We start from the raw sequence: 26,824 nt of genomic DNA, 5'->3' as shown, positions 1-26,824 counted from the left end.
ACAATGGGAATGCTTAAATGAATATTTACGCAAACGGATCAAACACGAAAATTTGGTTGTGCTTAGACTAACCTTGTGAAGAACATAGAGAATACAAAGATTAGTCGGACTATGAAAGAATTTAAGGAAAGGAAGTGACTGAAGAACAGATGTAAAGGTGAATTAGATAACCAAGAGACGTGCGGTGAATGCGGTGGAAGTCTTTTATAATATTTTAACTAGGATTTATATATCGTTATGTTTGAAGTACGAATTTGGAATAATTGATTATGAAAAGTATTTTTTTCTTCATTATTTTTCTTGTTTCTTTTATCTTTTGTCTTTCTTCTTTTCTAGTCTGCATTCTGGAAAATAGTGTAGATGAAGGTTTTAATGTTTGGTTATGTATTGTTTCTATTTTTTCTTTTCATTTTTTTCTAACATTTAATAAAATTTAATTAAAAAAAGAATTTGCCTCGTCATTTCTTAAAGCCAGTCCAGCACGGCTTCCTGTGGGAGTTCCACAGTCGTAACTATGCACCATGTGAACTACAGCTCCCATCAACCCAAGCCAATTGTCAGGGATGGGAGTTGTAGTCCAAAACAACTGCCGGGCACCACATTGGCTGCCTTTGGTGTGATGCATCTTACAGCCCCTTTAACCCCCTCAACTGTTCTTGGTTTCCAGACCTCCCCCAAACTGGCTGCCTCCAGATGTTTTGGACTACAATTCCCATCGGTCCCAGCTGGAATGGCTGATGGGAGTTGTAGTCCATTACATCTGGCTGGGAGGCCAGCAGGTAGGTGTTGCCTGGTTGAGATGGTGGAGGAGGCTTTGCTCTACATTTCTGTTAGACTAAATCTGCCAACCTGGTGCCCTGCAAATGTCAGCCTCTCAAGCCCTGGACTAGCTACTTTCCAAGGCGGCTGCTGTCCCCCACCAACTGCTGTCGACTACAACTCCCATGAGCTCCAGCCAGCATAGCTCTACTAGATGGTGCTGGTGGGAATCGAAGTCTGAAGCATCTGGCAGGCACCATCTGGGGGGCTGCTGGTACACTCTGGCAGGCAGAGGGCCCCCAGGGTCCCAGACTCTTTCCTGCCCCTCAGGAGATGCCAGGAATCGGACCCTGTGCATGCCAGGCGTGTGCATTTCACCGAGCTACATTCCGCCCTGTACTTTGGACTTGTTTGGATTCACCTTGACTTGTAAACTCCAATGTATTTGTATGTGTTTTTCAAATTCCATTGTTTGACATGCTCAGACACCGTTTTGCATTGCCCTTTTGGTTTAAGCGAGTAAATGCAACATTGGGCAGGAAGGGAACGTGCATCCTGGGCAATTTCCAGTCATCAGCAGCCCAGACCAGACCAGATCTGCCCAGTTCTATGGAAGGAAGCAGGACTCGGTTTTTCCATGCGTGTTGACTTCCCAAAGTGTCCTTGCCACTCAGTTCAACGGAAGCAGCTAAGAAGGCAGACATGAGCTCTGCAGTGACCTCTGGGGCAGCCTTTGTGTCTTAGAGGACCCTAACCGCCTGTCTCTCCACTGGCTGGGCCCACAGGAGGAAGGCTCCCTATCTCTTCGCAGAAACCTGCAAGTGGCTGCGTGGTCTCCTCAACAAGGCCGTAGCCTTTGATTTCCTTCCGGAGCTGGTGTTCAGAAGAGGTGTCCGGGAGGAGCCTTGGAGCCTACAGATAGGCTGGCCGATTCAGCAGAAAAATGCTCTCCCCACTGCAGACTTGAAAGGCTGTGATGAAACTGTGTTGTGGGCAGTTACCGGTACTTCTCTCGGGACAGGGCATGGGACGTCATCATCATTTCCTTTCCCACCCCTCCCAGCCTTTTGGCCCGGTGCCCCCCTGGGTCCAAAGGTGAGAGGAGGAGCATAAAAACCCCAGAGCCTCAGAAGCTGCGCTCTTTCATCAGGGACTCTTTCCATCCTTGGCTTGGCTGCAGGATGAAGCCCCTGGCTGCCCTGAGGATCCAGGCTCTCTTTTGCTTCTGTGCCTGCCTCTCTGCCACATCCTTAGGTGAGAAACAAAGCTATCTGTTGTTGTTCCACAGCTTGGGAGAAGATCTTCTGGAGCCAAATCGGCCACCAGCCCAAGTTTCTGGAAAAGAGTGTTGTTGTTTTTTGAGAGAGAGAGAGAGAGAGAGAATGAGAATATAGGAAGCTGCCTTATACAATTTCAGACCTGTAGGTCCCTCTAGATCAGTGTTGTCGGCACTGACTGGCAGCAGCTTGCCAGGATTTCAGCCAGGGAGTCTTTCCCGACCCTACCTGCAGAAGCCTTCTACATGTAAGGCAGACACTCTGCCACTGTGTTACGGCCCTCCTCTGCTTCACTTGGAGATAAACTCCATCTAAGTCAGTGGGTGCTTGATCTGACGATAGCAGAGAGTCTTCTGTAGACATTCAAAGTCCAACCAAGGCTGTTCTGTAATATAAGTATTCAAGCTGGCTTTGTTTTCTGCCCAGCGGTGATGCTCTGGCTAGGACAGAGGGGAGTGTGCCATGTTCTGGGGAGCTGCATGCCTGCTTTTAGGGATCCCGACTTCTAACTCCCCGAGCAAAGGAACCAGCTTCTGCTTTCAATCCCAGCCCAAGGAAATTATCCCTCTGGGCTTGTGCAGAGTGTTTCCCCAGGAACTGACTTCTCTTAAACAATAAAGCAAGCTTAAGGGGTCCTAGCTTCTGCTGGTTTTATACATTTTGTCCTGTTGCATTTGAATGTCTGGGGACTTGATGTTGTTTTTAATAGTGCTTATTATTGCTTTGCCGTTTGTACGCTTGGAAGGATTTGGGTCAGTGGCGTAGTGTGGGGGGTGCAGGGGGGGCCGGCCGCACCGGGCGCAACATCTGGGGGTTAGGGTTAGGGGTAGGGCTAGGGGGCGTAAATCCACGGGTTAGGGGGTGCAAATTACTTGCCTTGCCCCGGGTGCTGACAACCCACGCTACGCCACTGATTTGGATCCTGCTCCCCATGTAGCTGTTAGGGCAGTTCAGCCTCTGCAAGAGCAGGATACCTTATGGGATGGGCCTTTGGCCTGATCCAGCTGCAAGGCCATCTGGCATTCTTAAGGAAAGGTAGAGATGTTGCTTACGAGAAGAACAGGAGCACAGGACCAAATTCAGAGGTGCGACTTGATCGACACGGTTTCTTAGTTTGCAGAAAGTCCGTGTCCCGCTTTGCTCTGTTGCCAACCTTTGCTAAGCAGGGAGGGTGAGGACAGGCAAGTATTCTGAGCATTATTCAAAACGGAGGAAAGTTGTGTTAGTCCAAATCATAAAGGAATAATGTAAAACCCAGCCCATATAATCATAATAATCATAAAATGGGCTAAGATCAGCAGGTGAACTCACAAGGTTCTCCCCACTCCAGGTTTTACTTTTGCAGAATTTGTGCTGTTTCTTTCTCAGAGAAGTTGCATCAATGCACAGAGTGTGTCCTGGAAACAAATTGCCCACTTCCTTCCAGTTGGTATCTTATGGTCCGGTCTGGTCTTGCTTAAAGAGGATGTTGGGCAAGATTTGCAAGGCATTGCTGATGCAGCTGAGAGCAGAGGCTACCGTTGTCACTCTCCCTGCACCTCCGCTGAGATGGTTCCTGTGTTATCTTCTGCAAATATCCACAAGAGGGTTGTGGAACAAACTGGGCCAAACGAGACTGTGCAGGAAATCAGTCAGCTGCTTCCAACACAATGCAAAGTTGCAAAGAACAGCTGACCCTCAAGAAAGGAAGTGTGTGGTGAGGGTCTGAGAGGACAACCCTGGTTGAGCCTCCTGCACTTTGACCGGGGCTCAGTTTGGGGGAAGCAAAATGTCATGGATGTGCGATGAGTGGATTCCTTATGTCCTTATGCATGCTGATCTGCTTCAGGTTCTGGGGACGTTGGCACAAACAAGGCCGGCCCAAAGTTGGTAGGTGGAAGGTCATAGGCAAAGAACTAGAATTGGGGGGGGGGGGACCTGGCTGCATAGAAAAGGGATTGTGGGCAAGCAGAGCTTCCCTTGCTCATTCATTCTCCCCCATTTGTTGTTATTTAGTCGTGTCCGACTCTTTGTGACCCCCTGGACCAGAGCACGCCAGGCACTCCTGTCTTCTACTGCCTCCCGCAGTTTGGTCAGACTCATGCTGGTAGCTTCGAGAACACTGTCCAACCATCTCGTCCTCTGTCGTCCCCTTCTCCTTGTGCCCCCCATCTTTCCCAACATCAGGGTCTTTTCCAGGGAGTCTTCTCTTCTCATGAGGTGGCCAAAGTAGAATCATAGAATCATAGAGTTGGAAGAGACCACAAGGGCCATTGAGTCCAACCCCCTGCCAAGCAGGAAACACCAAGTACTGGAGCCTCAGCTTCAGGATCTGTCCTTCCAGTGAGCACTCAGGGCTGATTTCCTTCAGAATGGAGACGTTTGATCTTCTTGCAGTCCATGGGACTCTCAAGAGTCTCCTGCTCCACCCACCATAGTTTGGCTCAGTGTTCCATGCCAGCTGCACCAGGAAGGTAGGCAGAGAAGCAAGATTTCCTGAGGGAATCATAGTGTGGGATCTGAAATCTGGTGTGTGCATGTGTGTGTGTGTAGGAAAAGAAAGGGAAGGCATATGATTCTCTCTCTCCCCGCCCCCAAACTTTCCTTATGGATGATGAGGTTTTAATAACTGTCGTTTTAATTATTGGATATTCAACATGGTTTTATTGCATTTTAGGCTGCTATCTGTCCTTCGGTGAGGGAGAATGGGACGGAAATTGTCATTAAAAATAAATAAGTTATGCCCACACTCCCCTCCCCTGGATGAATGAGTCTGTGCATATCAGGCACTTTTTATAAACAACAAATGAGGATGCTCTGCCTATTTGATTCCTTTGCCTATCGCACAGCTCTCCTAAGCGAAGAGGCTCAATCAGTTACAAGGCGAGCCCCTGATCAATGGGTGATTAATGAGCATGCAAGGGTTGTGAATGGGCAGGGTCTGTTTTGCTAGGAACCAGGCGGTTGATGCCTGTGACCTTTGCTCTTTGTGAGGTCAGGTCCCAACTGGATCTGTTGATTCCATGCAGCCTTGCTGATAAGAATTCCCTGGGCAATTCACAAGCCCCCTCCCTCCAAACACAGGAAGCAAAGGCTGATGGGGCAATTTTAGAATCTCATTTCCTAAGGCTTCACAAGAACATCAGGCCACAAAGATGGTGGTAGCCTTCTTTCCTTCTGAGTTCCTGGCATCTGGTGATAGACTGCCAACATCTGTGGAAGGTCGCTATCATACTCTAGCCACCGCCAGCTCACAGCTGTCCCAGTGAGTGGCTGCCCAAGACTGAGTGAGGAATGTCAATTGGGGTACTCTGGTCTTTGAAGAGGCCATTTCCTTTGGGGAAATTGCCTCAGGGGGCTTATCATGTCCTTGTCAAATGAGCTGCTCCTTCCCAAATGTATACACAGCTCCGAGCTTCAAAGGGGGGAGAGCAGCAGCAGACTTTTGCAATCTTTTGTAATGCGACGCTCAGGGAGAGCCAAAAATTTGGTGCCCTCAAAAGAATCTTCTCAATTCTGGATCTTCTCAGTTTTGTGCCTCCTGGGCTTCGCACCCTGGTGGTGGCATTGCCCTCGCCACCCTAAACCCGGTGCTGGGGAAGAGGCATATCCTTGGACTCGTGGAGGGTTGAGTTGAAGTGTGGGATTTGGGAAGCAAAAACATGTGGGCAGGAGCTCAAGAGGTATAGAGACATTTCTGAAAAAGACTTCCCTAAGAGCCCTTGCGCTACTTCAAGTCCACTTGATTGGTTCCCTGCTCCACTCTCAGCTTCAAAATTTCTTAAGAAATAATAATAATAATAGTAGTAGTAGTAATTTATTTAGATCCCGCCCATCTGGCTGAGTTTCCCCAGCCACTCTGGGCGGCTCCCAATCAAGTGTTAAAAACAATACAGCATTAAATATTATAAACTTCCCTAAACAGGGCTGCCTTCAGATGTCTTTTAAAGATAAGATAGCTGCTTATTTCCTTCACATCTGGTGGGAGGGCAATCCACAGGGCAGGCGCTACTACTGAGAAGGCCCTGTGTCTGGTTCCCTGTAACCTTGCTTCTCACAATGAGGGAACCGCCAGAAGGCCCTCGGCGCTGGACCTCAGTGTCCGGGCTGAACGATGGGGGTGGAGACGCTCCTTCAGATTCCACAGTTGAATGCCTTAGGCCAGGCCTGAGGAACCTGTGCCCAGATGTGAGGGGATCTAACTCAGCCAGAATGGCAATGGCCAGGGGTGGCGGCAGCTGGAGTCTAAGAATATCTGGAGATCCACAACGTGCTTCACCCCTGTGTTAGGCAGAAGCTGAGTTTTCACTCAGACCAGCCAATCCAAAACACAAAGGCATACAGAGCAGTAACTTTCTCCTCCGCTGGTTCTTCTAGAAAAGGAAAAGGACCCAGAATATTGGAACATGAAAGCCAAGCAGACCCTGGAATCAGCACTCAAGCTGACACCCATGAACCATCGAGCAAAGAACGTCATTCTCTTCCTAGGAGACGGTGAGTTTGCACACGGGTGTACAAGGCTGCGCACCCAGAGTGGGTCTTGGGGCAGATTTATAGGTGCACACAACTATGGGGCGTGGGTGGGTCTCCAAATCATAGAATCATAGAGTTGGAAGAGACCACAAGGGCCATCGAGTCCAACCCCCTGCCAAGCAGGAAACACCATCAGAGCACTCCTGACATATGGTTGTCAAGCCTCTGCTTAAAGACCTCCAAAGAAGGAGACTCCACCACACTCCTTGGCAGCAAATTCCACTGTCAAACAGCTCTTACTGTCAGGAAGTTCTTCCTAATGTTTAGGTGGAATCTTCTTTCTTGTAGTTTGGAACCATTGCTCCGTGTCCGCTTCTCTGGAGCAGCAGAAAACAACCTTTCTCCCTCCTCTATGTGACATCCTTTTATATATTTGAACATGGCTATCATATCACCCCTTAACCTCCTCTTCTCCGGGCTAAACATGCCCAGCTCCCTTAGCCGTTCCTCATAAGGCATTGTTTCCAGGCCTTTGACCATTTTGGTTGCCCTCCTCTGGACACCTTCCAGTTTGTCAGTGTCCTTCTTGAACTGTGGTGCCCAGAACTGGACACAGTACTCCAGGTGAGGTCTGACCAGAGCAGAATACAGTGGCACTATTACTTCCCTTGATCTAGATGCTATACTCCTATTGATGCAGCCCAGAATTGCATTGGCTTTTTTAGCTGCCGCATCACACTGTTGGCTCATGTCAAGTTTGTGGTCAACCAAGACTCCTAGATCCTTTTCACATGTACTGCTCTCAAGTCAGGTGTCACCCATCTTGTGTTTGTGCCTCTCATTTTTTTTGCCCAAGTGCAATACTTTACATTTCTCCCTGTTAAAATTCATCTTGTTTGTTTTGGCCCAGTTCTCTAATCTGTCAAGGTCGTTTTGAAGTGTGATCCTGTCCTCTGGGGTGTTAGCCACCCCTCCCAGTTTGGTGTCATCTGCAAATTTGATCAGGATGCCCTTGAGTCTATCATCCAAGTCGTTGATAAAGATGTTGAATAAAATCTGTGAAGCGAAAGCTAGTGCACTTAGAGTTATGGACTAAGACCCAGGAGACAAGGGTTCCAATTCCCACTCGGCCATGAAGCTCCCTGAGTGACCTTTGCTGAGTCTTACCTGAGCCTACCTCTTACCTGAGCCTACCTCACATGGTTGCTGTGAGGATAAAAGGGGGAGAAGTGTGAATGCCACATTGAGCTCCTCAGAGGAAAGGTGGGAGAGAAATGTAATAATAAGGCCAAATGCAAACGTTTAATTTTGGATCTTTTCCCAGTCCATATCTACACATTGCCACCAGAACTATTTTAATATTTTGTTGGAAGCTGCCCAGAGTGGCTGGGGAGGCCCAGCCAGATGGGCGGGAGTATAAATAAATAATAATAATAATAATAATAATAATAATAATAATAATTATTATTAGCTTTTGTGTGCATGCACACGAAAGCTCATACCAATAACAAACTTAGTTGGTCTCTAAGGTGCTACTGGAAGGAATTTTTTTTATTTTGTTTCGACTATGGCAAACCAACACAGCTACCTACCTGTAACTATTCCTTTCTTTGATCGCAAGGTGCAGAGAGGGCTCTGGCCCTTTCGTTGTGTAGAAGGAGGCATTTCAAAAGGTGCAACTTTGCCGGACAAGTTAGGACAGCTGCTAAAAATCCCCCTTTCACACAACTCTTAAGTTTGCAGGAGCCACACTCTAGTTTGCATCTGCTGACCAGAAACCCTTCAGCATTTCTCTGATGATTATTATTCCATTAATAATAATTTTACTATTTATACCCTGCCCATCTGACTGGGTCGCTCCAGCCATTCTGGGCAGCTTCCAACATATATAAAAACATAACAGAACATTAAACACACAAAAAAAAACTTCCCTAAACAGGACTGCCTTCAGATGGTTGGGGGTCAAATATCCTCCAATATTTCTCCGATGGCAATAGGGAAAAACAGGACACTCTAGGATCAAATCAGAAACAGGACAGCTTCTGTAAATCTGGGACTGTCCCTGGAAAATAGGGACACTTGGAAGGTCTGCTGCCACCCCAATTCTCTCTCTCTCTCTCTCTCTCTCTCTCTCTCTCTCTCTCTCTCACACACACACACACACACAATTCTACCATATATTCTTCAAAGTTGTTTGTCCGTTTGCTGTGCACCTGGACACTTCTTTAGCTGTTGTAACCAAACTTTGTGCAATGCTCCCTGAGTTCAAGGAGCAAGTTTCCATCTCTGTTTGGACACAGTTGGACCCTGCTTTGAGTCAAAAAGGCACTCCGAACCTTTTGCTCAGCAATAGAGCATTTGCCTTTGCATGCAGAAGATGCCGAGGTGGCATCTCCAGGTGGAGTTTGGAGAGACTCCCTGCCCGGAACTTTGGAGAGCTGCTGCCAGCCAGTGCAGACAACACTGAGCTAGATGGAGCAAGGGTCTGACTTGCTATAAGGCAGCCTCTTGTGTCCCTGTGATTCAAGACCCTGGCCCAGTGCTTGGGTTCCAAAGGGATCGTTTCTCCGGTCTCTGCTCCCTCTGGCTCAGCACCGCCAGCGAAAAAGGTCCGCCTGGCAGGGGTCCAGCTGTCTCTCTCTCCTCTCTAAGGTGAGGCCCAGCCTCCCTCCTGCCGCTCTCCAGCTGCCCTTCATGAAGCTGATTTACACCCTTTGGCCGCTGCCTCTGGCGCCGTCAGAGAGCCGTCTCCGCATAACTCAACCCAGAGTTTGCGCAAAGTGGATTTTGGCAGGCGGAGGAGCAGCCGCAGACCTCGCCAAGACCCACTCATCATCATCCCTCGCAGGTGGGAGGCTCTCTGGGTCACTGCAGGCCACTGACTGCCAGGTCGTTCCGCCCTCTGGCAGCTTATCTTAGGGACTGGTGGCAGGATGGGGGAGACTCCTGGATCAGAGGAGGGAGGCGAGGAGAGCCAAGCGCTGCGGAGACCTAAAGCTCCCAGTGGCCCATGCGCTTCCGTGCAGAAGCGAAAGGCTGTGCAGAGGCTGCGCATTTCTTGTAGGGAAGCATGTAACCCCCAACTTCTTCTGCATGCCTCCAGGTTATCTGAGGCCATCACAGGAGCATGCCAAGAGGCTGGCCCCTACAGAACCTCTTTTCCAAGGACAGTCCTGGATTTACAGAAACCGTCCTGGTTTCTCTTTTGATCCCGGAATGTCCCGCTTTCCCTTAGGACGTCCCTTTTCTTATCAGAGTTATGCAACCCCTGAGCCAAGGAGATAAGTAACTATGCAACCTTTAGAAGACATATGAAGGCAGCCCTGTTTAGGGAGCTTTTTAATGTGTAATGTTTTATGAGGTTTTTATATATGTTAGAAGTCGCCCAGAGTGGCTGGGGCAACACAGTCAGATGGGGGGGCATAAATATTATTATTATTATTATTATTATTATTATTATTATTATTATTCAGGACATCCCTATTTTCATCAGAGAGATGTTGAAGGGTATTCCCCTCTACCCATGTGGGGGTTGGTGGGTGGAGAATGAGACATTTATTGAGCAGTTTAAAACAACAAAAAAATAAAGTACAGATTTCAATGTCCAGCGGTTTGACAAAACTCTCAGCAACAAAAAGATACGTAGTGGATTTTCTTCAATTAAATGCACCAGCCGTAATGTTATAAGATAGTTTTTACTTGCTGGAAAACCACAAAGGTGGAATCCATGGCCCTATAAGTTGCACGGGCTTATTATAGAGGTGTTTCCTTGTCTTAGCTCCACGTACAGTAGAAATTAATCCCTGCAATAAGGAAAAGGTACCTAAGCAGCAGTGTTATCAGAAGAGCAAAAGTAATATCACAGACACGGGCTTGAGGAGGAACGAGGCCCTAGAGTCATCTGTCAGTGTCAGCAAATTCCTTCACACGTCTTGCCAGACATCTTGACTCTTACGACATCCTTGCAGCCAGGAGTTTCTTTACACTTACGTTTACTGCCCTGTGAGCTATCTTTCAATGTATTCAATCTGTAGGTTTATATGTCACAGCTGCCAATGTGACCCTTAGTATTTCACAAAGTGCTTCAAGGATTTCACATGTATTCTTGTAACCCTTAACACCAACCCTGTAATGTGGGCCAGGATTATCCCATTGACTCCCACATTTCTGCGATTGAGGGTGTCTTGTCTTGCCTAAAGTCACCTAGCGGGTTCATAGCACAGGTGAGATCTGGAAAAGGGAATTGCTGATCCTTAGCTCAGCCTCTTAGTGGCGATGCTTTTATTTAAAAATAAATAAGAAACTGAGTCTGGCTCTCAATCCATTTACCCTTGCATTTAACACAGTGCCTGGTTCTGCTAAAACCGATTCATTTTAATGCTTGGCACTCACAGCTACAAACCACATCAAAGTCACAAAAATCATAGAACTGTAGAGTTGGAAGGGACCCCAAGGGTCATCTAGTCCAACCCCCCTGCAAGGCAGGAATCTCAGCTAAATAATGGACCAGCTAAATAATGGACCAGCTAGTGTCATTAATGAGGGTGAAAGTTAATGATGTGCTTCTTTCTCTTCAGAGTTATTTAACACTTTCGTGTGCTTCTGTAACAGGGGGGAATATGAAATATGTCCCTTTCTTTCTGGCAAGGGCAAAGGCCACATTCGCTCCATACATTTAAAGCACCGTAGTCCCATTTTTGCGCCCTTAGCAAACTATAGCTCCCAGGATCCTCTGGGAGAAACCACGACTGCTTAAACGGGCACCAAAATAGTAGGAAGTAGGCCCTGTGGAAGAATGTGACTCCTATTGATCTCTCCAAAGGCAGGCGCTGAACCTTCTCCACCCCTTTGCTTAGCCCCTTGACAACTCTTCTAATGACCCCCCTTCTGCCCTTTCAGGCATGGGGGTGCCCACCATCACAGCCGCCCGAATCTACAAGGGCCAGCTGGCAGGAGGCTCCGGGGAAGAGAGCGTGCTGGCGATGGAGAGATTCCCCTACGTCGCCTTGTCCAAGGTGGGAGCCGGTGCCAAGGAAGAAAGTGCCGCTGCACGCTGCTGTGTTCACCCTCAGCCAGTTCCCTAGGAGGGCCCGGTCTGCCTATTTTCCAAGGCCTCCCTCCCATCAAGCCTTTACCTGGGATTTTCTCCCAGGTAAGTGTGGCTAGGAATTGCAGCCTTAGCTCACAGAATCATAGGGCTGCCGAGTTGGACGGGACCCCATGGGTCGTCTAGCCCGGCCCTCTGCAGTGCAGGAATCTCAGCTCAAGCATCCCTGAGAGATGGCCATCCAGCCTCTGCTTAAAAGCCTCCAAGGTAGGAGAGTCCATCTCCTTCCAAGGTCACACCTGGAGTGTGACCACACCCTGACCACACCTGGAGTCCTGTGTCCAGGTCTGGGCTCCACAATTTAAAGAGGATGTTGACAAGCTGGAAGGTGTGCAGAGGAGGGTGACCAAGCCTGATGAGGAACAGTTGAAGCAGCTGGGTATGTTTAGCCTGGAAAAGAGCAGACTGGGAGGAGATATGAGAGCCATCTTTAAATATCTAAAGAGCTGTCACATGAAAGAGGGAAGGAGCTTGTTTTCTCCTGCTCCAAAGGGTAGGAATCTGGTGGGTTTTCCTTCCTTGGCATTTTTAAAGCAGAGGTTGGATGGACATCTGTCATGTCCAATCTAGTTGAGATGGGACTAGATGACCCTCAAGGTCCCTTCCAACTGTATGATTCTATGATCCAATGAACAGTCATGGAGCATCCTGGGAATTGTCGTTTGTTAAAGGTGCTGGCCTAATTGAGCTGCAATTCCCAGCATCCTTAACAAAGTCATATCCTCCTGGACAGCTGCTAAACATCCCTTTCCTGTAACATTTCTCTTTTTTAAAAAAAATAATATTTATTCAAGTTTTAAAGGTTACAAAAGGAAAAAAGAAAAAAACACCAAATTAAGCAAAAAAACAAGACAATACAACACAATAAGTAAAAACAAACAAAAAAAAACAAAAACACAGAAAAATACAAACGATTAAAAAAAACAAATCAAACCTTCCCATAACTTATCTTTCGTTTGCTTGTTTCCTTGACCTCCTCACACCTCCCTTTTTTGTATTCTAGTTCAGTTAGATATTTCAGCAAATCCTTTTCATCTTTGTTTTTATCCTAATAATTTATCTTAATATACTGTAATTTTACATTCTCTTCTTTCACCAATTAACAATCCATTTTTACTTAGTCCTTTATAACATTTCTGCTAAAACCACATAACTTCATTCCAGCATCCTTCTAACATTCCTTAATTTTACAATGTTTCTGTAAATAAACTTTAAATTTCTTCCAATCTTCTTCCACCGACTCTTCTCCCTGGTCTCCTGTAACATTTCTCAGGATGAGCTCCTGGCCCCTTGCTACACAGCCGCCTGCCAATCTTGTGCCAGGCCTCCCTCAATCGCAGCATCTCTCCATTTCTATCTGCAGACGTACAATGTGGACCGGCAGGTGCCTGACAGCGCTGGAACCGCCACTGCCTACCTGTGCGGGGTGAAGGCCAATGCTAAAACCCTGGGCCTGAGTGCTCGGGCCACCTTGGGCCAATGCAACACCACCTTTGGCAACGAAGTCCACTCTGTGCTGCATCGGGCAACATTGTCAGGTAGGAGCTGAAGGAAAGAGGGAAACATTGTGGGTAGGATGGGGGGGGGGGCTTTGACAAAGATCAGCCTTTATCCAGGGCTGGTAGCTCCTTCTCCATGTAGCAGTAGTTATTATTGTTGTTATTATTATTATTATTATTATTATTATTATTATTATTATTATTCCCTGCCCATCTGGGGTAAAAGAAAAGCCACTCTGGGTGGCTCCCAACAGAATATTCAAAACACCATAAAACATGGGGGAGAGAAATTTGATTTGATTTCCCAAATACAGGAAGTGAAAAGCAACTGCCCGCTAAAATCTGCATTTCTCTGAATTTTGCAATGTAGCTCTTCACGCAAAAAAGTGTGTGTATTATTGGAAAGCAGACATAAACTCCTCCCCGCTGGAGTGCTGGTCCAACCTGCTGCTTATTTAGCTTTCCCATTTCCACGCCTTTCCCAATGACCCTCCTATGAAGGAGACAGATGACAAGAGTCTCTTTTAAAGGCATGTTGGGTCACACGGCAGGACTACTCCCTGCAGCTTTAAACCCCTCAAAGGTTATCTCTCCTCGGTGTCTGACTGTCAGGAGTGTGTGCAGGAGCCAGACCCTGTGACCAATAGGGCTTTGCAGGACTGGGGCCTTCCTAAGTTTGTTCTGGAGAGGCAAGGTGCGGCCACACAGGTGAGGCCAATTGGTAACTCACATCACCTGGTGGCAAGAGCCAGGAAGGGATATAAGGTCAGCATTTCCCTTCGGCTCTTTGCCACAGCAACACGTTTCCTGCCTTGCTGCGTTTGGCTCCTTGACCCCTTGCTTCCTGACCCTCGGACCCTTGACTTCTTGACTCCTGGCTCTCTGACCCTCAGACTCTTGGCTTCCTGACTCCTGGACTCCCGTTCCTGCTCCCACCCCGCCATGTTGCCCCAGTCCCGACGTCCCCAGCCGGGCCTTCGATCACCCGTGAACCGGATCATGACACTGACCCAATGCATGCTGGCATGCCAATGGATACATCGCTCTTTCCAAAATGGCAGTTTAGAAGTGTAAAATTGTAGAGTTGGAAGGGGCCCGTAGAGTCATCTAGTCCAACCCCCTGCGATGTAGGAATCTCAGCTACAGCATCCATGAGAGATGGTCATCCGACCTCTGCTGATCAAGGAAGGAGAGTCCACCACCTCCTGAGGGAGACGGCTCTGCTGTTGAGGTGGGGTGAAGCACAAGAGACGGCACCCCAACCGGCAGCAGTGGGAATGGTGGGGAGGGTGGAGGGGGAGCCCCATTCCTATTCCCCTCTTTCCAAGTCTGCCTCCCACATGCCCTCTCCTCCCCACAGGGAAGTCTGTGGGGATCGTGACCACCACCCGTGTGCAGCATGCCTCTCCGGCTGCCGCCTATGCCCACTCGGCCAGCCGCGAGTGGTACGGCGACGTCAACATGTCGAAGGAGGCCGCCAGCCAGGGCTGCAAGGACATCGCCTACCAGCTGGTGCACAACACAGACATCAACGTGAGTGGCTGCACGTGTGTAGAGCTGCACAAGGCAGGGCGGGGAGACCCATTCAGGGGCCTGGCTGGAGAATGATAGAATCATAGAATTGTAGAGCTGGAAGGGACCCTAAGGGCTCATGTCGTAATAATGATGATGATGATGATGATGAAATATACTCGGAGTCGAGAGTGGATTTCATGCTCTTTATTCATCTCATAGTGGTGAGGAGGGAATGAAAGTCCCCTCAAAGTATCTGCTTTATATACATTATTTTACATTATTTACACAATGGGCCCCACGTGATTGGCTAATTCCGGGATTCTCCTGTAGGCCAATCAGGCTGAGGATTCACTTCCACCTGGAGCTGGATTGGGTGCTCCTGTGGACCAATCAGACTGCTGCATTCTGGATCCTATTCAACTCAGTACATAACAAATAATAATTTCTTATTTGTACCCCACCCATCTGGCTGTGTTTCCCCAGTCACTCTGGGCAGCTTCCAACAAAGATTTAAAATACCGGTACATCAAAATGTCACACATTAAAAACATCCCTAAACAGGGCTGCCTTCTAAATGTCAGGTAGTTTTTTATCTCTTTGACATCTGATGGGAGGGCGTTCCACAGGGCGGGCGCCACCACCGAGAAGGCCCTTCTCCAACCCCCTGCAATGTGGGATGAAAATTCTGAAGAAAAATAACTCTGTGACTATGAAATGCAGTAGAGGTATGAGATGGTCAGAACCCTTCGAACTTGAAGCATGGGAAGTCCCCTTAAAATTTTTATAATTTGGCAGAATATTTGGTTATTTGATATGTATATGTACAATTTGGAATAGCTAATGTGATTTGATTGGATTGTTAGAATGGAAAATTTAATAAAAATGAATTTTTAAAAAAGAAAAAGAAAAATAACTCTGGCGAGGTGGCGATGAACAGTGACATTGCCTTCTTCACATTGGCAGGTGATTCTCGGAGGAGGGCGGAAATTCATGATGCCTAGGAACATGAGCGACCCAGAGCATCCGAAACAGAATGGGACCAGGAAGGATGGCCTGAACCTCATTGAAATGTGGTTGAGCAACAGGATGGTAATGGGAATTGGGGAAGGGCTCGGAGTCCAGCGGGATGGAGTGGGGGGCAGGGGGGCAGGGGGAGAAAACCCTGGTTGTGGCTTAGAGAAAACATTCACTCCTCCTCTCCTCGAACTCTTTCCATTTCAAGCCTGTAACCAAGAACTACTGCCTGCTTTCTTCTTCTTCCCTCCCAATCTTGTTTTCCTTTTGTGCTGTTCCTTTTAGATTTTAAGTCTGAAGGCAGAATCTGTCTTATTGCTGAGCTTTGTAAGCCACTCTGGGAGCCTTTGTTGGGCTGAAGAATAGGGCAAACATGCTTTAAATGGTAATCATAACAATAATGGGAATATATCCACTTTTTGTACCTGTTTAATGCAGCCTCCCCTGCCCTCTAGATGTTCTGGACTGCAGCTCATATCAGTGGGAGTTGTAGTTCAAGACATTAAGAGGGCACCGGGTGCAGGAAGGCTGGTGTAATGAATATGCTGTTGATTCCTGGCGTTTATGAACCCAATATTTATTTCTAGGGAGCTCAGTATGTCTGGAATAAAACAGGCCTGGCCTCCGTCAATGAAAACACTACCAACCATCTTATGGGTAAGAGTACTATGGGGGTTTCCTGTTTCTCTCCTACTGGTCAGAGGAAGGGGGCAAACTTTTCCTGATTCCTGACACCCCGCAAGGGAATGTGAACTGTGCAGGGAGAGATTGTGTTTGGATACAGATAAACAGCAGACAAGATGAGCCACGAAGTTGGAATCTAGACACATATTAAAAAACACTGCGAAAATGCTTTTTTTAAAAAAAAAAGTTTTGAAAAATATATTGAAGTTGCCATTAGCTCACCATTGCCATCTAGTGTCACATTTGTATAATGCACATGAAACACACTTAAAACGTTATATTTGCAGCTGCATAGCTGAGTCCTAATTGAGTGTACTCTGCCTTTATTCAGCACATAGCTGTCAACTTTTCCCTTTTCTTGCAAGGAATCCTATTCAGAATAAGGGAATTTCCCTTTAAAAATGGGAAATGTTGACAGCTATGATTCAGCATTTTATGCCCCATTGCCCCTTAGGAACATTACTTTTCAAATGTTTTTAATATTTGATGTTTTATTATGTTTTTATATGTGCTGGAAGCCGCTCAGAGTGGCTGGGGAATCTCAGCCAGATGGGCAGGGTATACAGTCGTACCTTGTTTTGCGACCAGGATCCATTCCGGAGTCCCGGCGGCTAGCCGAAATGGACGCAGGGCAAAGCGCTGCACCTGCGCAAGCGCGCAGAGTGTTTTGTGCTTCTGCGCATGCACAAAGCATGATTTAGTGCTTCTGCGCATGCGTGAGCGGCAAACCCGGAAATAACTCGTTCCGGTACTTCCGGGTTTGCCATGGACGTTCGCCAGAATGGACACTAGACAAGGCGGATGTTCATAGAGGTATTACTGTAAATGATAACATTATTATTATTATTATTACTTTAGGGTTTCACACCCCCAAAGTTATTTGTAGGAAGGAAAAGGTGAGTCATAGGAGAAATGATAGATAAAACTTTGCATGGTATGGAGAAAGTGAGGGGGGGGGCTTTTATCCCTTTCCCATAATATGGGGACTCTTGGACAATGAAGCTGAATGTTGGAATTATTATTATTATTATTATTATTATTATTATTATTATTATTATTACAGCCCATCTGACTGTGTTGCCCCAGCCACTCTGAGCAGCTTCCAGCACATATAAAAACATAACAAAACATTAAACATTAAAAACTTCCCTATACAGGGCTGCCTTCTGTATAGTTCTTTATCTCCTTAATATCTGATAGGAGGGCATTCTACAGGGCAGGCACCACCACCGAGAAGGCCTGGTTCCATGTAACCTCACCTTTCACAGCGAGTGAATCGCCAGAAGGCCCTCGGAGCTGGACCTCAGTCCACAACCCATAGGGCCTGTCCACACTCCCACTTGTCCTGTGCTGAGAGCACTAAATCAAAACAAACACCAATCTGGAGAAAACCCAATTGGCATTTGCTACGATTCAGCGGTAAACAGCAGGTTTCCCTGGGGGGAAATGGTGGGACAAGCCGAATCTTGATTGAGCCCATAGTTGAACTATGGAACTCCCTGCCACAAGATGCGGTGCTGGCCGCTAACTCAGATGGTTTCAAAAGCGGATTAGTCAGATTCATGCAGGGTAAGGCTATCAATGGCTACTAGCCACAAGGGAAATGTCCAAGCCCACTGTTGGAGGCAGAATCTGCCTAAATGTCAGTAGCTGGGAATCGCAAGGGTGGAGAGAACTGCTGTTTGTGCTCAGGTCCTGCCTGCAGGCTTCCCAAAGGTGTCCTTTCATTAATTTCCCACTCAATCAACATTAAACTGAAATTTCCTCAAGGCAGGGAATCATCTCTCTCTCTCTCTCTGCACTTGTTACTCTGCCTAATAAATTTCTCTCTGCAGCCGCCATCCCCATTAACGCCCACTCTCAAAAAAGAACAAAAAACCACAGAGCAATTTTTCCAACCTAATTCATGAGCAGTAGTAGCCAGGGGTGAGGAGAAGCCATGGACCATATCAAAGGGGCTTCTCATCCCTAATGTAAAATAATAGCAATAGTATTATTAATATTAATAATATTAATAATTTGCATTTATTTTAAATTTATTAAATTTGCATACTACTCTCCATCTCAAAATACCAGGGTGAAGGAGCCCAGGAAAGGAGTGCTAGCTTGGTCATACGACTATGGGTGTTTTGTGGGTGTTTGGCCCTTTCATGGGGAATTTTGTGGGTGCTCAGGCAACCAGGGCCCCAGGGAGTTGGCACCTATGGCCCAGGGTGTGTGTGTGTGTGTGTGTGTGTGTGTGTGTGTGTGTGTGTATTCTTAAAATGGTGAGCAACAATCACCTTCTCCTAGCCCATGATTTGAGGGTTTCCAGGAACATTGTCTTTCACCCATCAAAACGCCTGGGTAAACAGGAATGTTTTCAGATTCCTCCCAAGACTTGATCATGAGAGAGACAGTTTCTCTTCACCCAGGGAAGGAATTGCACAAACGGGGAGCCACCACCGAAAAGGCCCCGCCAGGAGCAAATGCCAACTGGGCCCACGCACCAATCTGAATAGCCAATGATAATGAAAACGTAATGTTCCCTCGTCTCAGTCAGGCTCCTGCCACGGCGACGCTCACTTTCTCTGATCCAATCGCTAGGTCTCTTTGAGCCGCACGACATGGCGTACGAGCTGGATCGCGACAACAACACGGACCCCTCCATTGTGGAGATGACGGAGAAGGCTATACGGATCCTGCGCAGGAACCCCAACGGCTTCTTCCTCTTTGTGGAAGATGAGTATCTGCGTTCTCCGCTTCTCCCATCTTGAAAGGGGCAGCAGAGAACCCCGGGGATGATATGGCCACCACTGTGCTCTGTGAGGGAACCTGCACTGGCTCCCATCTGAACCGAGGAGGGACTGGCAGGCCTCATGCTGGCTAGCGCAGCAAACCTGCACAACTCTGGCTTGCAGCTTGAGGCTGACGTGACTGGGCGGTCCTCCAAAGAAACAAAATGGTTCCCTCCGCCTAGAAAATGAGCACTTCAAGCAGGTTATGCTAGAGACAGGAGCTGCCAATCTGTGGGCACTTTCTTCGAATTTTGAGAGAGTGCTAGGGCAGGCAGTCACAACATGGCTGCCATGGAGGGCCTGTGGAATAGTATAAAGTGGCAGCTGTGAGGCAGGGCAGAACGCAAGATGGCTGCCATGCAGAGCAGGGGGCATAGCACAAGATGGCCGCCATACAGAACAAGTGGCATAGCACAAGATGGCCGCCATACAGAACAAGTGGCATAGCACAAGATGGCCGCCATACAGAACAAGTGGCATAGCACAAGATGGCCGCCATACAGAACAAGTGGCATAGCACAAGATGGCCACCATACAGAACAAGTGGCATAGCACAAGATGGCCGCCATACACAGCAGGTGGCATAGCACAAGATGGCCGCCATACACAGCAGGTGGCATAGCACAAGATGGCCGCCATACACAGCAGGTGGCATAGCACAAGATGGCCGCCATACAGAACAAGTGGCATAGCACAAGATGGCCGCCATACAGAACAAGTGGCATAGCACAAGATGGCCGCCATACAGAACAAGTGGCATAGCACAAGATGGCCGCCATACAGAACAAGTGGCATAGCACAAGATGGCCGCCATACACAGCAGGTGGCATAGCACAAGATGGCCGCCATACACAGCAGGTGGCATAGCACAAGATGGCCGCCATATAGATGTGTCAGAACACAAGATGGCAGCCAAACAGAACAGAACATGTGGCAGAACACAAAACTAGGGAGACAACCAGCCTGGCCACCTTATGCTTACTATGGGATGTCAGATATTTCCTGCTGGTCCTGACATACAGAGTTCAGACCCTGCTGCTTCTGCTGCCTAATAGCAACAGGGAACATTGTTTGGTACCAGGAAAAATATACCACACCGTTCTCATTCCACTTCATAGGTTACCTGCACATTTTACCTCATAACTTTCTTTCTGGGAGGGCTAGAGGCTTGACGGGTGCCTTGACGGGTGCCAGGGTGCCCATGAGCCCTGGCTTGGCGACACCTGGGCTTGAACCTTTCTCCCTGACACCCTACTTTTCATGTTTGGGGGAATGTTCGGTCATGAGCCTGAAACCGTGGGGTTGGTGTCTCTTGCGGGGAGAAAAAGGTCTGGATATGTTGCCTTCTTCTCCTTTACGAGGCAGGATTGACCATGGGCATCACAAGGGCAGAGCCAAGCTGGCCCTGAGTGAGACTGTGATGATGGACCGGGCCGTGGAGAGAGCCGTGGAGCTGACCGACGCCTCAGAGACTCTCATGGTGGTCACAGCTGACCACTCGCACGTCTTCACCTTAGGCGGCAACACACCACGGGGCAACAACATCTTTGGTGAGAATAAGTTTCCAGGCTCTTTGAAGAGCGAGACTTTGCTCCCTATCTCAGAGGCAAGGGGCAATGCAGAGAAGCTTTTCCACCTCTTCTGGAAGTCTTAGTCTCAAAATACTCTGAGGCTGAGAATTCATAGAATTCATAGAACTCAATGGATTGAGGTTGAATCCTGGCAAGACAGAAGTACTGTTCTTGGGGGACAGGGGGTGGGCTGGTGTGTGATCCTGAATGGGGTAACCCTGAAGAACCGGGTGCGCAGCCTGGGAATCATTTTGGACTCACAGCTGTCCATGGAGGTGCAGGTCAATTCTGTGTCCAGGGCAGCTGTCTACCAACCCCATCTGGTACGCAGGATGAGACCCTCCCTGCCCGCAGACTGTCTTGCCAGAGTGGTGCATGTTCTGGTTATCTCCCGCTTGGACTACTGCCATGCGCTCTACATGGGGCTACCTTTGAAGGTGACCCGGAAGCTGCAACTAATCCATAATGTGGCAGCTAGACTGGTGACTGGGAGCGGCCGCTGAGACCATATAACACCGGTCCTGAAAGATCTTCATTGTCTCCCAGTACATTTCCAAGCACAATTCAAAGTGTTGGTGCTGACCTTTAAAGCCCTAAACGGCCTCAGTCCTGTATACCTGAAGGAGCGTCTCCACCCCCATTGTTCTGCCCGGACACTGAGGTCCAGCTCCGAGGACCTTCTGGCGGTTCCCTCCCTGCGAGAAGTGAGGTTACAGGGAACCAGGCAGAGGGCCTTCTCGGTAGTGGCACCTACCCTGTGGAATGCCCTCTTAGCAGATGTCAAGGCAATAAACAACAATTTTACTTTTAAAAGACAACTGAAGGTGGCCCGGTTTAGGGAAGTATTTATTGTTTGATGTTTTATTGTGTTTTTAATATTCGGATGGAAGCCGCCCAGAGTGGCTGGGGAAACCCAGCCAGATGGGCGGGGTATAAATAATAAATTATTATTAATAGAATCGTAGAACTGTAGAGTGGGAAGGGACCCCAGGGTCATCTAGTCCAACCCCCTGCAATGCAAGAATTCTCGTGGGTGTGAAATGCCCTAGCAATCACATAGCTTCTGAGAAACAGACCTGCCCTTTTTGAAACTTGAAAGCAAATTTCTAGCCCATATGATTTCCCAGGAGGGGAAAAACATCCCAGAGGGACCCAGTTTCTGTTAAACCTTTTCAGCTAATGGCTTGTGTAAGGGACTGGATTTTAGCACACAGATAAAAACATAAGGAAGGAGGCGAAAGGCCCCTCCAGCACAATTCCCACGGTGGTTTGAGAATCGTAGAATCATAGAAGTGTAGGGATCCCCAACGGTCATCTAGTCTAACCCCCTGCAATGCAGAAATCTCAACTAAAGTTTCCATGACAGATGGCCATCCATTTTTTTCCGAGGAAGGAGAGTCCGCCACCTCCCATGGCAATCTGTTCCATAGTTAAATGGCTTTTAGCGTTAAAAAATTCTTCCTGGTGTTTAATCAGAATCTCCCTTCTCTAGAGCAGGAGAAAGCAATAAGCCCCTCCTCACAGGGAACTTGGGAAATTGTAGCTCTATGAGGGGGAGTAAGGGTATCCTATCAACTCCTAGCACCATTAATGAACTACAGGTCCCAGAATTCCATGGGGGAAGCCACCTTTCTGTTTAATGCGGTTCGAATCCCTGCGACGGGGTGAGCTCCCGTTGCTCAGTCCCTGCTCCTGCCAACCTAGCAGTTCAAAAGCATGTCAAAGTGCAAGTAGATAAATAGATACCACTCCAGCGGGAAGGTAAACGACGTTTCCAGGCGCTGCTCTGGTTCACAACTCCAGAGTCATCCGCAACTGGACCTAATGGTCAGGGGTCCCTTTACCTTTTCCTCAGATCTGGAAGCCTCTCCTTCTGAGGAAGGAGAGTTGACTAAGATTAGCTAATCCAGAATATTTGCATTTTAAAAAAATGGTGAGGGACAAACAGATCTCCAGGTCTTTTGGATTACAACTCCCATTAACCCAGCATCATACAGCTGTTGGTAATTGTAGTTCAAAACATCTGGGGGGCACCTGGTTTGGGGTGGGGGCTGAAATAAATGCACATTTATTTATCCGGCCAGCCTGAGACCCTCCTTCCATTGATTCCACTCTGCTGTAAGTGTGTCTGACTCTGGTCAGGTCAGAGCCAGCACTGAGCATCGTCTGTGTTTCTCCACAGGGCTGGCACCCAAGCAAGCAAAAGACAAGCGGGCATTCACCAGTATCCTCTATGGGAACGGACCTGGGTACAAGCTCAGGAATGGCAGCCGCCCAGATGTCAGCTCTGAGGCTATCGGTATGCAGAGCTTTTGGATGCGGAGCTCAGCAGAACCACCTCTGCTTATGGACTGAGGGGCTGAAAAAAGAGGGGGCGGCCTGGGAAGGGGGGGGGGGCGATGAAAGCAAGGGTGTTCAAGGCGGGTGTGCAAGGATAGGAAGGGTGGTAGTGTCATAGCAGGGCAGAAGCTGAAAAAGGTTCCTAGAAGTTAAGACGTGTGGTATGGGGAAGATGCTACTGGTTAACATGGGGGTGGTCTGTGTGCAAGGGGAGATGCGACAAAGGAGGGGGGAGAAGTGAAAACAGGTGCAGAATAGAAGCTGGGACTCCTTCTTGACTGGGAAGACAAGAAAAGGGTTTGGTAGCAAGCTGAAAATGCAGGTGAAAGCAGGTTCCGCCTGCCAGTATATACAGAGAAAACACGGATCCCACTTCTGACACCAGTGTTACAGAGGTTGCACGCCACTGTTGAGCAGTGCACAGGATTCCAGGGGATTCCAGGTGCCCACCTGTGGTTGTGTTTCCATTGGGAATTCAGGCACATCAGAGACTGTAGTGTTTTAAGATATATGGTTTATTTTACACCTATATACACCTAGAAGGGGTGTGGAACATTATACCACAAGGGTCTCTCAATGCCCCTCTCATAGCTTCAGCAAGCTTGGGTCCAAAGCAGCAGTCAGTCATGGCTCCCAGTCTCTCGGTGCAGCCTCTTCCACCCACGAAGTTCTGCTCAGATCCCTTTTTTGGTCCCAGAAACGACTTTAGATTTCAAAAAGGACACATTTTTCTGTGACAGAACCAGGGGGGAAGGACAGTTTGTTATGCCTCAGTACCTGGCTCGCCGTTGTTCCTTAATGGCTCTGCACTTAGCTAGCCTGGTCAGGCTGGTCTGCATAAGCTAGTCCAGGGTTCCCCAAACTTGGGTCTCCAGCTGTTTTTGGACTACAACGCCCATCATCCCTAGCTAGCAGGACCAGTATTAAATCCGCATTTGCCGACACCATTTCTTGCATTGGCTGAGTGTGGATTCAAACATGGATCATTCTATTGTACCTTCCCTCACATCCTGGGCCTAGGAGCCCTTCCCTCTGAGGACTGACCCACAGCCTGAGTTTCTGCAAGCAACCATCCCTGCCCCACGGTGCTTTGCCCAGTCGCAGATTGTTCTCCTAGTTCCTTTGTCCTAGAGCAGCTATTAATGCTTACTGTTTTGAATTCCATTTGCATTGTTATTTTCCTTAGCGGGTCTTGCAAAGAATGCTTTTTATAGGGTAGGGGGCACTGGGGATGAGCTTATGCAACCCAGAGGCTGGTTGCCCACAGAAATTTGGGAACCACTACAGTGGTGTAGCGTGGGGGTGCTGGAGGGCCGTTGCCCCGTGTGCATTTTCCAGGGGGGGTGCAACGAGGCACCCCCACTATAGCTCCCTCTTTGAGGGAAGCCGCAGCCGGGCTGGCCTTCGGGAGTGGGGCATGGGTGCTCAGATGAATGAGCTCCATCAGCCCTGACCCCGCGAGGTGTTGCGGCCAAGGGAACTTGTTTCTCCTTTGGCGCATGGGGATACTGCAGTGGGCTCCTTCACCCTCCATGCCCCACTCCCGATAAGCCCCATCTCAGTGCCCCCTGGGTGCCATGGGCTCATGCAGTGCCACCGAGCCACTGTCCAAAAGTCTAGACTGACCTCCTGCCTCTCGCCCATCCAGAAGACAAGGACTACCGGCAGCAGGCAGCTGTGCCCCTGGAAATCGAGACCCACGGCGGAGAGGACGTGGCCATCATGGCACAGGGACCCATGGCCCATCTCTTCCACGGCATCCAGGAGCAGAACTACATCGCCCATGTCCTGGCCTATGCAGGCTGCATCAAGCCATATGACAGGGACCCCGACTGCCCTGAGCAGGTCCGGACTGAAGGTTTTGGATCACCTGGCCTGGGTGTCTCACATCGCCCCTCCTCGCTACCCCTCTTTGCACTCTGGGCGTGCCTTTTCTTGCTGATGATGTGACACTGAAAGACACACACACACACTACTGGAAAGCTCATTTTCAAAAGACCTCTGGGCATCACCTGGGAGGTCCTAGAAAATCCTTGGCTCCCCGGACATTCCCAAAGGAACATCAGTCTTGTTCATTCATTTGTTTGGCTTCATTGCATACAACTGTATATTAATGGATGGTGATGCTCTCCTTAGCCTCAGCTTTTAAAGAATAAAGCATGATGTTGTTTTCTTTACACCTGTATTATTATTATTATTATTATTTATTATTTGTTATTAATACCTTTACTGTCCATGTACAACCTGTGTACAAGGAAAATAACCAAGCCTCCCTCTCCCCCACACAAACACTCAATCTCATTGCACTCTGTGTGCTTGTCGCACAACACACCAACCACTACTGCCCTTTCCTGTCAGAGTACAGTGGCACCTCTGGTTGCGAACGGGATCCGTTCCTGAGACCCGTTTGCAACCTGAAAAGAATGTAACACGCGTCTGCGTGTGCACGGGTCGCGATTTGCTGCTTCTGCGCATGCCCATGACGTCATTTTGCGTGTCTGCACATGCGCGAGCGGCGTAACCCGGAAGTAACCTGTTCTGTTACTTCCGGGTCGCCACAGGACGCAACCTGAAGCAAACGTAACATGAGGTATGACTGTATTCCCTCGGAGGATCCTTTTTCCTGTGAACACCGTGTGGGACTGTGTCTTGATTATTTTTTAACGGCGTTATGCAGTTCAGAACCTGAGAGCATATACTCTTGGCTCTCCTCAGCTCTACCACCTGTCAGAACGAACTCTCCTGACAGAAATCCCCCTCACAGACCCCATGAATCGCTCTTATACAGTCTCTCACTCCCCTTGTTATGTACTGAGTTGAATAGTATCCAAAATGCAGCAGTCTGATTGGTCCTAGAACAATAGGATTCAGAATGCAGCAGTCTGATTGGTCCACAGGAGCCACCCAATCCAGCTCCAGGTGGAAGTGAATCCGCAACCTGATTGGCCTACAGGAGAATCCCGGAATTAGCCAATCACGTGGGGCCCATTGTGTAAATAATGTATATAAAGCCGATATTCTGGGGGAACTTCCATTCCTCCTCACCACTATGAGCTGAATAAAGAGCATGAAATCCACTCTCAACTCCGAGTATATTTCACACCTCCAACTGCCTCCCTTGGAACTCTGGCCAATCAGGAGCTCTTGCTAGTTAACTGTTTGCTGGCAGGGAAAAAAAAAAACACTCTGTGACTCAACCTGCTCAGTAAACAAACTGTTCTGTTGGGGGGGGGGTCAAAGTCAATTTCAAAGATTAAAGAACCTTAAGAAGGTAAAGTGGGGGTGGGGCAAGGGAGAGGCTTGAAATGGCTGATCCACCATTACTGTCAAGACAAGATGGGGGAGAATCTTAAAAGTTTGGAAGAAGGAAAGACAAGTTACCTTGGCTAATAGGAGCTGTTCAAGATATTAAAGGTAAAGGTAAAGGGACCCCTGACCATTAGGTCCAGTTGTGGCCGACTCTGGGGTTGCGGCGCTCATCTCACTTTATTGGCCGAGGGAGCCGGCGTACAGCTTCCGGGTCATGTGGCCAGCACATGGTCATGTGCTCATGTGGCCAGCACGGGTCATGTGGCCAGCACATGTGGTGAACCAGAGCAGTGCACAGAAACGCCGTTTAGCTTCCCGCCAGAGTGGTATCTATTTATCTACTTGGACTTGACGTGGTTTCGAACTGCTAGGTTGGCAGGGGCAGGGACCGAGCAACGGGAGCTCACTCCGTCATGAGGATTCAAACCGCCAACCTTCTGATCAGCAAGTCCTAGGCTCTGTGGTTTAACCCACACCACCACCCGCGTCCCGTTTAAGATATTAGGAGTATCTGTAACAG

General features: G+C 48.4%; 1 protein-coding gene across 1 annotated transcript; it reads left to right on the top strand.

The window, feature by feature from the left end:
- The first annotated feature begins 1,541 nt into the window (after positions 1 to 1,541).
- Positions 1,542 to 25,172, top strand: LOC307217016 (alkaline phosphatase-like). Its single transcript, XM_079978003.1, has 11 exons — positions 1,542 to 2,013; positions 6,393 to 6,509; positions 11,388 to 11,503; positions 12,959 to 13,133; positions 14,455 to 14,627; positions 15,573 to 15,698; positions 16,211 to 16,280; positions 18,894 to 19,028; positions 20,443 to 20,634; positions 22,838 to 22,954; positions 24,644 to 25,172. The coding sequence occupies exons 1-11, from the start codon at positions 1,941 to 1,943 to the stop codon at positions 24,943 to 24,945; spliced, it is 1,596 nt and encodes a 531-aa protein (XP_079834129.1). The 5' UTR covers positions 1,542 to 1,940; the 3' UTR covers positions 24,946 to 25,172.
- The last annotated feature ends 1,652 nt before the right edge of the window (positions 25,173 to 26,824 follow it).

Source organism: Podarcis cretensis, assembly GCF_951804945.1.
Source record: "Podarcis cretensis genome assembly, chromosome: 5".
NCBI lineage: Eukaryota > Metazoa > Chordata > Lepidosauria > Squamata > Lacertidae > Podarcis > Podarcis cretensis.
Note: the sequence above shows the minus strand (reverse complement) of the source record. Positions and strands in the feature narration are given on the sequence as shown.

Excerpts from the sequence above, each read along its gene's own strand:
- LOC307217016 (XM_079978003.1), top strand. The coding sequence starts at position 1,941 with ATGAAGCCCCTGGCTGCCCTGAGGATCCAGGCTCTCTTTTGCTTCTGT. Across the intron at positions 2,014-6,392 it reads CCTCTCTGCCACATCCTTAG|AAAAGGAAAAGGACCCAGAA; the intron begins GTGAGAAACAAA and ends TGGTTCTTCTAG. Across the intron at positions 6,510-11,387 it reads CATTCTCTTCCTAGGAGACG|GCATGGGGGTGCCCACCATC; the intron begins GTGAGTTTGCAC and ends CTGCCCTTTCAG.